General features: G+C 42.3%; 1 protein-coding gene across 1 annotated transcript in view; it reads left to right on the top strand.

Moving 5' to 3' along the window:
* Positions 1 to 12,337, top strand: part of lamb3 (laminin subunit beta 3) — a 47,414-nt gene that overhangs the window by 13,985 nt on the left and 21,092 nt on the right. The window contains exons 4-12 of the mRNA XM_080209703.1: positions 311 to 437; positions 2,716 to 2,789; positions 4,216 to 4,401; positions 4,625 to 4,688; positions 5,843 to 6,042; positions 7,873 to 7,993; positions 9,101 to 9,289; positions 10,220 to 10,416; positions 11,851 to 11,959. Of these exons, the coding sequence (XP_080065829.1) occupies positions 311 to 437; positions 2,716 to 2,789; positions 4,216 to 4,401; positions 4,625 to 4,688; positions 5,843 to 6,042; positions 7,873 to 7,993; positions 9,101 to 9,289; positions 10,220 to 10,416; positions 11,851 to 11,959 (1,267 nt within the window). The remainder of the gene's footprint in view (positions 1 to 310; positions 438 to 2,715; positions 2,790 to 4,215; positions 4,402 to 4,624; positions 4,689 to 5,842; positions 6,043 to 7,872; positions 7,994 to 9,100; positions 9,290 to 10,219; positions 10,417 to 11,850; positions 11,960 to 12,337) is intronic.

Here is a 12,337-nt window from a genome sequence, read left to right on the forward strand (position 1 = left end):
GGGCTGAATGGCCTCCTTCTGCACTGTAGAATTTGTATGGATAAAAATCTAGCTCACAAACCCATCTTTGACTGTTGCAACATTCCTGTAATACAAGGATCGTCAGGTTAAAAGTACAAACCAATTCTTGTTTACTTTAGCGCACTAATGGTTCATAAATTACAGCAATTCTGAGCCAACATCATATTCGCTGAAGGAAAAAACTCAATAAAGATTGAATAAAACATTTGTCTTTTTTACCATCTGCCAGGAATAAAAAAAAATAAAAAGTGAAACAATCCACTGAAATGGCTTTTCCTTTGTGCCTCAGGAGGTACTGCAGTGCTGTGTCTGTGATTCTAGGAATGAATACAATCCTGTATATTTCACAAACAGCTTTCGGATTAAGAATGTGGTTTCTTCAGGTGCACTGAGGAGCTGGTGGCAATCTGAAAATGGTAAGATCAGCACTTCATTTCATCTAAGGAGAGCAATGAATAAGGCATTGTGTTTTCATAGAGTTATATTCCTATATTAACAATCTCACACCAAAATGACCCTGTTGAGAAGCAGAATCAGACTGAGATAATGTTGAAGTGGGTGCAATTGTTGGAATAGCCAGCAGTACTCCAAAGCCCTGCACTGTAGCAGACAATTTATTAACTTTAAGGTCAATGTTGTTAGCTTAGCTTCCAAATATTTAGTTTAGATTTCACCATACTGTAACATCAGATCCCACTGTAAGTCATGTTCAAAGATAAATGGATTAGGTTGATTGGCCATGCTATGTTGCCCCTTAGTGTCAGGGGGAGTCAACAGGGTAAATACTTGGGGTTGCGGGGATAGAACATAGGTGGGATTGTTGTTAATGCAGACTCGGTGGGCCAAATGGTCTCCTGCTGCACTACATGGATTCTATGGTTTTACGATTCCAAGACAGTGCACTCACTGACCATCTTGGAAACTGTGAGAGCCCATGAGGATTTCCTTATGGAATGGATAGATAGGCATCAGACTGCCAAGTAAGATTATGATTTAGAATACTAAAGATTAAAGCCTGCTCACTATCATTGGCTGAACTTTGATAATTCTCAGACACACTGTGAGTTCAATGGCTAATGCATCTGAACAATGGACCAGAAATTATTTTGAGCTGGTTTGTAAATGGGAAATGGCTGCAGGGAGCAATCTTGGCATTTAAGGGAGGAAGGCTCGTGGATTGAGAGAAATTGGTCCTCTGGCCTCACCTAAATAATTAAGGCAAACTGTCAACACATGTCACACCTCCAAGGACATCACACTCAACTGAAAAATAAAACAGGCTTTGACTGGAAAAGATAAAGTTCAGTGAGATAAGAAGAAATCTGAGCAAAATTAGCTGGGCAGATGAATGAATGCATCATTGGGTCAATAGTAAGAAATCTCCAAATTTGGGATTCATTGGTTGGAGTCTCAGGCTGCCTCAGTTTTCATCATTCAATTAATGATAGGGGTGGGGAGGCCCAATGGGAGGATCCACAGGGCTGCAGGCAACAGGCTGACTGGGAGATCTCGGTGCTGCTGATGCAGAGGGAAAGCACAGAGAGACCTCAAAGTGGAGCCGCTGGCCAGAGGTTTCTCACATGATTCTGGAGCTGGAGAATGTTATAGTAATAGAGAGCAATGGGATTAAGCACAGATCAAAAGCAGGACTAGACCAATCATCCCATTAGTCTAGTCTCAACTGTCAGCAAAGTGATAGGAAGTGTCATCGACAGTGCTATCAAGCAATATTTAATCACCAATAACTTGCTGACTAATGCTTAGTTAGTCTTCCATCAGAGCCACTTGACTCTAGAACTCATCACATCTTGAGTCCAAAAATGAACAAAATATTTCCTTTGTGAGATAAGAGTGAATGCTCTTGACATTACTGAATGTGGCATCAAGCAACCTCAGTAAAACTGGAGTCAGGAGTCACACTGAGTATAATGGGAGATGGTGGTGATTGTTCTCAGGGTCAGTGCCAAGATGCCCAGAGGGCATTTCCAAGGTGCCAGGTTGGCAGTGCTAGGGTGGTACTGCCAGGCTGGTACCATCCAAGGGGCACCCCTCTTTGTTCTCAGCCTCCCGGGGGACCTCAATGGCGTCCGGCTCCACCGGCAAGGCCAACATGGCTGTTCCCTGTCCATGGGGAGCAGGTGTTTTCCTTGCCGCAGAGAACCTCTCCCAACAAGGCCATAAAGACAAGTGAGCCCAGACGATTGAACATCAGGCACACTCAAAACATGTAAATTAACATTAGAATGAGTTACCTTAATTTATTCAGCCTCTCGCCCATTTCCAGTGAGAGGCTGACCACGCTGGAAATCTGGCTCTCATAAGATGGTGAGAAATCAGGTGTGATACTAAATTTTCGGCTGTCACGTGATTTTACCGGCTCACTCTGTCCATCGATGGGCGAGGCAAGCTAGAAAATCCCGGCCTATGAGTCTATGATGAGGAGTCATCGATTTGAAATTCTTCAGAATGTGAAGAAAACTATTTTTTTTAGGTTAGTCTAACATGGAATAATTTACCATGGGGAATGGCAGAGACTGTTGTATAAAACAGGTTCAAGGGAAGAAAGTTGGCAGAGAGAATATGTTTTAAATCATTCTGGCAGAGCTGATACAGAAAAGATAGGGTGAATGACATCTGTGCTGTAATATATTTCATTGATATCTTCTGACACTGTCTCGATCCCTATATTTACAGATCAGGATCAAGTCTATATACAACTAGACATGGAAGGGAAATTTCAACTTCATGATATTCTTCTAAGATTCAAGGTAAGACACGCTCTTTAAATATTTGCCATGTGGGTGTTTTGTGTTCTACTGTTTATTTTCTTCCTATAGTTATATGGCCATCAGCAGGATAGTAGGATGGAACAATAGCAGGCAATTGATCGATATTGCTATTGATTAGGTTTCTCACATTATCTTGGTGTAAGGAGTCACCAACTTGCTCCCCATCAAACAGACATTCTAGGCCTACATCGTTGGCTAGAAGAGGCTGAAGTGCAAATGTCAGTTGAGATGGGGAGACAAACTCAGATCTTTAGGAATCCAACTCTCACATTGCTGCACTCCCAGTCAAAACATTTACATATCTGAAATGCAGAGGATAGGTAATTTTCTCTGAAAATCCATGAAATTCAAAGCAATGGTTTCTAAATTCTGTGTTCACTGCTCAGATAATAGCAATCAAAAATTTTGACCCTCCTGAACAGTGCTAAATATGCACATCCATTTATTGCTGTTACTCCGTATTCTATTTCCAGTTGTGTTTTGGTCCACTGTCTTTGCTTTGTGCCCTTGTTTGTTACAGTTGACTTGTAATATGCTATAGGCCACCACCAATGCTGTCCCTTCCTTGACTTACACTGATTTCCTCTTCTGCCACTGACTGAGTCAATGTCCCCAGTTGCATCTCTTGATTCATTTAGCCAGGCTACCTCTAGATAGCATACTCATTGGGAAAAGGATACAAAAGCGTGGAACATGTACCAACTAACTCAAGAACAGCTTCTTACCTGCTGCCTTCAGACTTTGAATGGTCCTGTTATACATTAAGCTGATCCCTCTCTTCACCCTTTCTGTAACTGCAACACTATATTCCGCACCTTCTCCTTTTCCTTCTCCCCTGTGCACTTTATGAATGGTATGTTTTTGTCTATATAACGCTCAAGATACAATACTTTACACTGTATCCTGATACATGTGACAACAATAAATCAAATCAAATCAAATTTGGGTGGCACGGTGGCACAGTGGTTAGCACTGCTGCCTCACAGCGCCAGGGACCCAGGTTCAATTCCAAGCTTGGGTCATTGTCTGTGTGGAGTTTGCACATTCTCCCCGTATCGGCGTGGGTTTCCTCCAGGTGCTCCACTTTCCTTCCAAAGTTGTGCGGATTAGGTTGATTGACCATATTAAATTGCCCCTTAGTATCAGGGGGACTAGCAATGCATGGGGTTATGGGGTAGGCCTGGGTGGGATTGTGGTCGGTGCAGACTCGATGGGCCGAATGGTCTCCTTCTGCACTGTAGGATTCTATAAATTCAGGGAATGACTAGGAGTGTGACACAATGATCAGAAATTATAAGCTTGTTTATCTTGACACAAATATATTCATCCTTACAACTCTGAACTCAAATTATTTTAATGGAGAGGAGAATGTTTCTAATGTTTTCTGATCTATTTTTACCTTTAGTCCCCACGGCCAGCAGCCATGATGATTGAGCGCTCCACAGACTTTGGTCAAACCTGGAAACCGTACCAGTACATTGCTGATGATTGTTCTGCCTCCTTCCCTCAAATCCCAACAGGGCAACCTCGCAGCTTTGATGATGTGCGCTGTCAGGTACAGCCCCGGAATAAAAATGCACCCAATGACGAGGTACGGCCATGATTCTCATTGTACTTTCCAACTATTCACATCCTTTTTCAGCTGGGAAACACATTGCTGGTGTGTGAGCTGCAGCATGTAAATCAGTGGGCTGAACGTCAGGCATATCAGCACTTCTTTTTGCTGAGTATTTGCTAAGTTACAACCTATGAAAACTAGCATTATTTAAACAAAGCATTTATATTGTGTTCCTTCTTTCCATTTTTGATTGCAGTTTGCATTTAACCCACTCAAGCTGACTGATTATATCGGTGCTACCAAGAGTGACAAGATTAACAGTAAGGAACTTCTTTGACCTTAAACTTCCAATTAATGTTTATGATCTCTCAACTTTTAAATGATCTTTGAGTTTTATAATGCCTTCATACAGGGATACAGTAGACTAATTGGAATGTCTACTTATCAATAGTGGATTCCTAATCATATTTGCATTGGCAGAGATGCTGTCTAACATACCATTACTCTTCCTGAATAGATATATACACACAAATATTAACAGAAAATGAGGTGTACACCGGACATGTCTACTATTGTAGATATTTACAATCAGTTTTGTTTTGTACACTTAGAGTGAGGAACTTGTACATTCTGCTTAATGACTTGATGTGGGTGGCAAGGTGAACATGGATGGCACGGTGGCACAGTGATTAGCACAGTTGCCTCACTGCACCAGGTATCCAGGTTCGATACCGATCTTGGGTGATTGTGTGGAGTTTGCGCTTTCTCCCCGTGTCGTTGTGTGTTTTCTCCGGGTGCTCTGGTTTCCTCCCACAGTCTAAAAAGCATTGAATCATAGAATCCCTACAATGCCGAAGAAGTCATTCAGCCCATCAAGGCTGCACCAACTCTATAGAATATCTTACTCAACCAGTCTTCCACTGCCTATCCTCGTAACCTCACGGTTAATCTATCAAACCTACACATCTTGGGGCACTGAGGGACAGTTAGGCATGGCTAAATTTGAAATGTGGGAGGAAGCTGCAGCACCTGGAGGAAACCCACGCAGACATGGGGAGAACATGCAAACTCCACACAGTGACCCATGGCTAGAGTTGAACGAGGGTTCCTGGAGTTGTGAGGCAGTTAACCACTGTGCCATCATGTCGTCCCATGTACAGGATAGATGGATTGGCCATGATCAATTGCCCTTTAGCGCCCCAAGATATGCAGGTTAAGATGGATTAGCCATGGAAAATGTGTGGGGTCATGGGGATAGGGCGGGGGGAGAGGGCCTGGTAAGATACTCTGTCAGAAAGTCAGTGCAGGCTCGATGGGTCTCTTCTATACAATAGGATTCTATAATTCAGTGATACATCAAAACTTGCATTCACTGTCATGATCTAAAATGTATTATAGTTTCACCATATCCAGAAGAATCACAAGACTGTTGCTGTATTTTAAGTAAACAAGCATCGTCTCTCTCCACCTTTAGACATGGCACCATTTACAAACCTGAGGATTAATTTTGTGAAACTGTACAAGCCAACTTTATCCCGTGAGCTTCATAATGTCAATCACTTCTATGCTATGTATGACATGAAGGTTCAAGGTAGCTGCTTCTGTAATGGACATGCATCTCGTTGCACCTCAGAAGACAACTCTGTGCAATCTCCACAAGGACCAAGAAAAATGGTGAGAATCTCTAAGATACTAAATAAAAAAGCTACAGACAATCTTTACTGTACACCTTTGTTGAAAATGCTGATCGCTGCCTTGCTTTCATAGATAGAACAATTTAATTGGATGTTATTTCAGAAAATTCACATGGGTCACAAACTGGAACTGGGAAGGAAATTCACAGAGATGCACAAATAAGATTGAATGGAGAATTGTATAGGAACAGGAATATGAAACACCCTTCCACCTAAAATGCCATTTGTAGCCTATGAAAGTTAACATAAACCTTATCCTTCATATTTTTTTAATAGCATCAATTACTCCTTTTACTCATGTTATAGGATTTCTACATCAATATTCTGTCGGGGGTGTGGCAAATGTTCAAACTCAGCATTACGTTAATCCTGAATGTAGGGTTACAATTCCTTTAACAAGCAGTTGCTCGTTTCAAATTACCTCATTGTCTATTCTCTAATGTGTCAGATTTAAAATCTTCGTTCCTGCGTATAAATCTCCCCACAACTCTAACTCACTGCAACTTCTTCCAGCCTCATGCCTCTCCCATGTCCTTCACCTCTCTTATTCTAGCCTTCAGAGCATCCCTGTCACAACCAATTTTGAGCTTTACTCAGCTTAACTGCTTTCCTGAAGATACTCGTCTCTTCTAGCTCTCTCTCCACTTTGCAATACTAGCTGAAAATCTCATCTTCCATAAGCTTTCAATGCCGTCATCTAAGACCCACTGCCAGGCTCAGCATGCACTCCTTTCTTCTTCTCCAGAGTCTCTGGGGTTAATGAAGAGACCATATAATTGCAAATTGTTGCTGTTTGAAAATTGAAGAATGGTGGCACAGTGGTTAGCACTTCTGCCTCAGGGGCGTGGGTTCGATTCCAGCCTTGGGTGACTGTCTGTGTAGAGTTTGTATGTTCTCCCTGTGCCTGCGTCGGCTTCCTCCAAGTGCTCTGGTTTCCTCCCACATTCCAAAGATGTGCGAATTAAGTTGATTGGTCATGCTAAATTGATCTTTAATGTCAAAGGGCAAATACGTGGGGTTATGGGGATAGGGCCTGGGTGGGATCACTGTTGGTGTAGGCTCAATGGGCTGAATGGCCTCCTTCAGCACTGCAGGGATTTTTTGATTCAATGAGTTGAAATTAAATTCTTCCAGTCTGTTTACAATAGGACATGAGTGAGAACAATTTAGGGAGTAAAAATTATTCCAAGAAGTAATTCCCATTATCTTTAATTCTCAAAGTTAGAAATTCATGCCACTATCTCACCATTCTAGGGCATTCAGTTTGCATTACACTGATAAAAATGTAGAGCATAACGAGGCTGACCCTAACCAGTACATGATTCAAATCAAAGTGGACTCAAACAGTTCAACGCTCCACTTTATGGGGAGAATTCTCCAGCCCTTCCCACCAGCAGAATTTTCCGGTTCCACTGAAGTTGACTCCCGCCACAGAACAGGCAAGGAATGTAAACCGCCATCAAGTTGGATGGGACCAGAAGAACCCCCTGGTGGCCAATAGCGAGATGCAGGAAAATGCACTCTGGGGTGGAGAATTCACAAGCTTTCGAGGGGACTCCTTGTGAGTTTACTATCAAATAAATCGGTTGGACTAAAACCTGGTGTTGTCAGACTTTTTACTGTGTTTACCCCAGTCCAACGCCGGCACATCCACATCGTGGAAAATTCTGCCCATGAGTTTATATTGCCACGGAGTTTACATGTTTTCAAACAATTGAAAAACCTACGCAGCAGCCCACTTCAGAATTTGACCTCTGCTACTTGTTTTTATTTTTAAAGTGGTCAATGATGCATTGTCCATTCCTTTTAGATTCAAGATCAATGTGTCTGCAAGCACAATACTGCAGGGAAGAACTGTGAGGTGTGTGCGAGCTTCTATAACGACCGACCCTGGAAGCCAGCTGATGATTACAATACCAACCCTTGCAAAAGTGAGTAATTAGCCTCCCCGTTTTGTGTGATCCCCAGGAAGAATTTCCCGGATTTAGAGGAGAGTGGCAATGATTTCCGAGAGTATTTTAAAAGGGGTTAGTAGATTGCCAAGCATTAATCGTTCATCTGGTAACAATGCCGATGACTAGTGCCGGGCTATACTCTCATGGATCGAATATTTGACTATGGGGGCGGGGGTTATATGGTTGGCCCTCTCAAGCCCATCCTCCCACTGAACACCTGGTTCTATGCTTAACACATTCTCCTGACTAGTTCCTTTTCTCTCACCAATGTGTTCTTGTCCTTTATATCCTGCTTTAGGGGTGATGTTATAACTTCTTGCTCCTGTTGTGAAACTTTGCACACCAGGAGCGCACATCTGGAATTCAGGTACAAACATCTGCAGCTAACAAAATTGATGAGTGGAAAATCATCCTTTTGAATTGCAGATGCTGAGAGAACAGATTTGTAAATCGTCCACTTATAAACTCCAGTTACGGATACAGTTAAATCATGTTGTATGTTTCTATAATTTTGTATTGGAAAGTAAATGGTGATAACAAATCTTATTTAGGTAGGGGAGGCATGGTGGCACAGTTATCACTACTCCCTCACAGAGGCAGGGATCCTGGTTCGATTCCAGACTTGAGCAAATGTCTGTGTGGAAGTTGCATCTTCTCCCTGTGTCTGCGTGGGTTTCCTCCAAGTGCTCCTGTCTCCTCCCACAGTCCAAAGATGTACAGGTTGGGTGGAGTAGCCATGTTAAGTTGTTCCTTTGTGTCCCAAACTATGTAGGTTAGGTAAATGTGCAGGGTTACATAGATAGGGCAGAGAAGTGAAATTGGGTGGGATGCTCTTTCAGAGAGTCGGTTCAGACTCAAAGGGCCAAATGGCCTATTTCTGGACTGAGGGATACTATAGACACTGGCAGGGCCTTTGATCAGAGTTTGGCTTTCTAAGCATGTTGTTCCGGCATTATAGTTTCCTGGTCATGGTGATGAAACGACAAAGATCTCATGCACTACTCTGTTTATGGTTTGGTACGTTCATGTCATATCTGGTTGCAGCTTTTACCTGTAATTTGCATCTCATCCTTTCTCCTGCAGAGTGCAAATGTAACAACCACTCCCAGAAGTGTCACTTTGATCCCGAGGTGTACCGAGCCAGTGGAGGAATCAGTGGTGGAGTTTGTGAGGACTGCCAGCACAACACAATGGGAAACAACTGTGAGAAATGCAAACCCTCTTTCTATCGCAACCCACGACGTGATACTACAACAATCGACGCCTGCATTCGTAAGTGAATTCCACATAGCATCCGAATCAGTGTTAATAAAGAATGTTTTACACCAATATATTGCCAATACACCAATAAAAAATAAGAGTGTCAAGTTTTCATTTACTGCAGTTTCCAGGATGCCCCAAACCTATTGTTAAGACTCAGATTAGAAACTCCAAGGTCTTTTATGAAATTAGACTAGACCCTAAATTTTACATTTGAATTTTGTACAGGTAAGCATAAGGTGTTTCACTCTAGGAATGATTCAAGTGACCCACTGGGAAGCTTTTATCAAACAAAATTTATTTAAGAACACAGTTAAAATATAACAAAAAAAAGTAGCATAATGCTATGACCATGCATCGTGTGATGATACTGTGCCTTTAAGAAATGTATTTTAATCATGTTCCTTTGCAGGATTTTGCCAGTGCCATGGTGTCTGTAGCTGGTATCCTTTATCGCAGCTCTCCCCCAGTATCAGGCTCAATTACACGCTCTAGTTTCTCAGTCTGGGGGCTTGAATCCACACTTTTCTAAATTGAGACAAAAATGCCATCACTGAGCCACAGCTGACATCTCAGTAGGGAGCAGATAATCTTCTGAGTTGTCACATAGTTCAGAAAGAGCAGAGGGAGTTGTAATTTGTACTTGGAAAATTATGTTACAGATATCAGGATGTTTGATGCCAGCACTGAGCAAAACAGGCTAAAAGTGGTCCATTCCCCAAAACTGACATCTCCTTCTTGGTGTCAAAACATAATATTCAAAAAGTAAATGAGGCAGGCTCTGTGCCACCATCAGGTTCCCCTCCTCCCTGTCTGATTTTCCAACGCCCTACCCCCCCCAACACACATCATGCCCAGCATAAGCTAGAAAGATCTGGCGTGTAAGTCAGAAGAACAGGATATACTCAGGTGAACACTGTGAGGATTTTCTTTATTTTTCAGGATGCAAATGCAATGGACTGGGAGTCCAACATGGTGGCAGCTGTAATCCCACCACTGGCCAGTGTGATTGCCTACCAAATGTGATCGGTTCAAACTGTGACAGATGCGCCGAGGGCTACTGGAACTTGAGAAGAGGAATTGGCTGTCAACCTTGTAGCTGTGATTCCAGAAACTCTTACAGCCAGCGCTGTGACGCGGTATGCATCACTGAAAATGCTACTAACTATTCCAACTAAAACCATGGTTAAATTCAGCAGCATTCTATCTCCTTCCTGTTGTTAATTAATTTTCTGGATTTTTTTATTATTTGTTCACAAGATGTGGGTGTCTCTGCAAGGCCAGCTGAGTGTGGAATTGTGCTGAAACAGAAACGATTTTGTGAAGTTTTTTTTGCAAGGAGTTACAGATTTGGCTGGGGCTATATTTTCAGGCAGAGGAAAGCGAGTCACGAACGTAAGTCCGAGGTTTCATGGGGCATTGCACATTGAAGCTGCTCGTCTTCCCACACAAGGCAGACTTTCAGCTGTTCCCATAGCGAGATTTTTCCTGGAATAGGTTACTAGTCTGTCGCCGGAGGCTTATAACTGGAGGGGTGCCACTCCACATCAAGCATGGTGTCCAGAAGTCTCTCCCACCCTTACTGCCTGACACTGGTGTGCATTGGAAGGATTTTGATACTCATCCTGTGTCCATGTTATGAAAGCACCTTCCTTGACCATCAAGTCCTGGGCTGGGATTTGAACATAGAACTTCTGGCTCAGAGACAGGAATGCTACCCACTGCGTCAAAGGTACTGAGATGCATTTGGTATAGGTTTAAAGCTATGAAATGTAATTTACACCAATATATTTCCCTAAAATGTGTTTTGATATATGATCCACTAAACAGATTATTCATACCCTGGTATAATTCAGAAAGAAAGTTCTTGATGATGGGATAGTCCAGAACTAGAGGTCATAGATTGAGGATAAGGGGTAAACCATTCAGAACTGAGGTGAGGAGAAATTTCTTCACCCAGAGAGTGGTGGAATCTGTGGAATTTACTACCATAGAAAATAGTTAAGGCCAAAATGTTGTGCGATTTCAAGAAGAAATTAAATATAGCTCTTGGAGCTAAAGGAATCAAGGGATATTGGTGGGAAGGCAGGATCAGGATATTGAATTTGATGATCAACCATGGCAGAGCAGACTCCAAGGACTGAACGGCATACTCCTGCTTCTAATTTCTATGTTTCTATAATTTGTATCTCAGCTTTTAGAGCGTGTAGGATATGTAATATACGATGCAAGTGTGACTCAATTAAGCACCAACAGCAACTGGCATTTACATAGCACCTTTAACATCCCATTAACAGGAACCTTACTTAACACGATCTGAAATCTTTAGTTGACATCCATGGGCTTGTGCCCTGGCAATGTGGGTTGAAATCTACAGTTTTATTCTTGGGATTGAGAGCAGCTTTATCTTGGATGATCTTTGATAACATCTTGCTGATATGTTCAGTGCCATCCTGCACACAATACCTACAGTATGCCTTCATACCAAGAAAGTGCATGACGTCTTTTTGAGGTCTTTTCACCCAAGCAGGATGCAACAGAATACTGATATGTTGCTACCTTGTTCTGACCAGGTCACAGGACAGTGTCCTTGCAGGACAGCAAATAGTGGAAGAACATGCAACGGTGCAAATTTACAAGAATGTCCAGACAACTATTACCATTTGGGTACAGAATGTGTACGTAAGTATCGCAAGCCTTTTTTCATTGGAAACAAATATATTTTCCCTGACTGAAACATCTTCAGAGCTTTTTGTCTAACTGTCCTGTTCTGGCATGGTGGCACAGTGGTTAGCACTGCTACCTCATAACTCCAGGTACCTGGGTTCGATTCCCAGCTTGGGTCATTATCTGTGTGGAAATTGCACATCCTCCCCATGTTTGTATGGGTTGCCTCTATCTTCCCACAGTCCAAAAGACGTGTTGGTTAGGTGCATTGACCCGAACAGGTGCCAGATTGTGGCGACTAGGGAAATTTCACCGTAACTTCATTTGCAGTGTTAATGAAAATCTACTTGTGATTAGTAAAAAAACTTTAAAAGATCCTTCTGAATTCCTGTA

The sequence above is a fragment of the Carcharhinus amblyrhynchos genome, chromosome 22 (genome assembly GCF_965287045.1).
Source record: "Carcharhinus amblyrhynchos chromosome 22, sCarAmb.v2.hapA, whole genome shotgun sequence".
Classification (NCBI taxonomy): domain Eukaryota; kingdom Metazoa; phylum Chordata; class Chondrichthyes; order Carcharhiniformes; family Carcharhinidae; genus Carcharhinus; species Carcharhinus amblyrhynchos.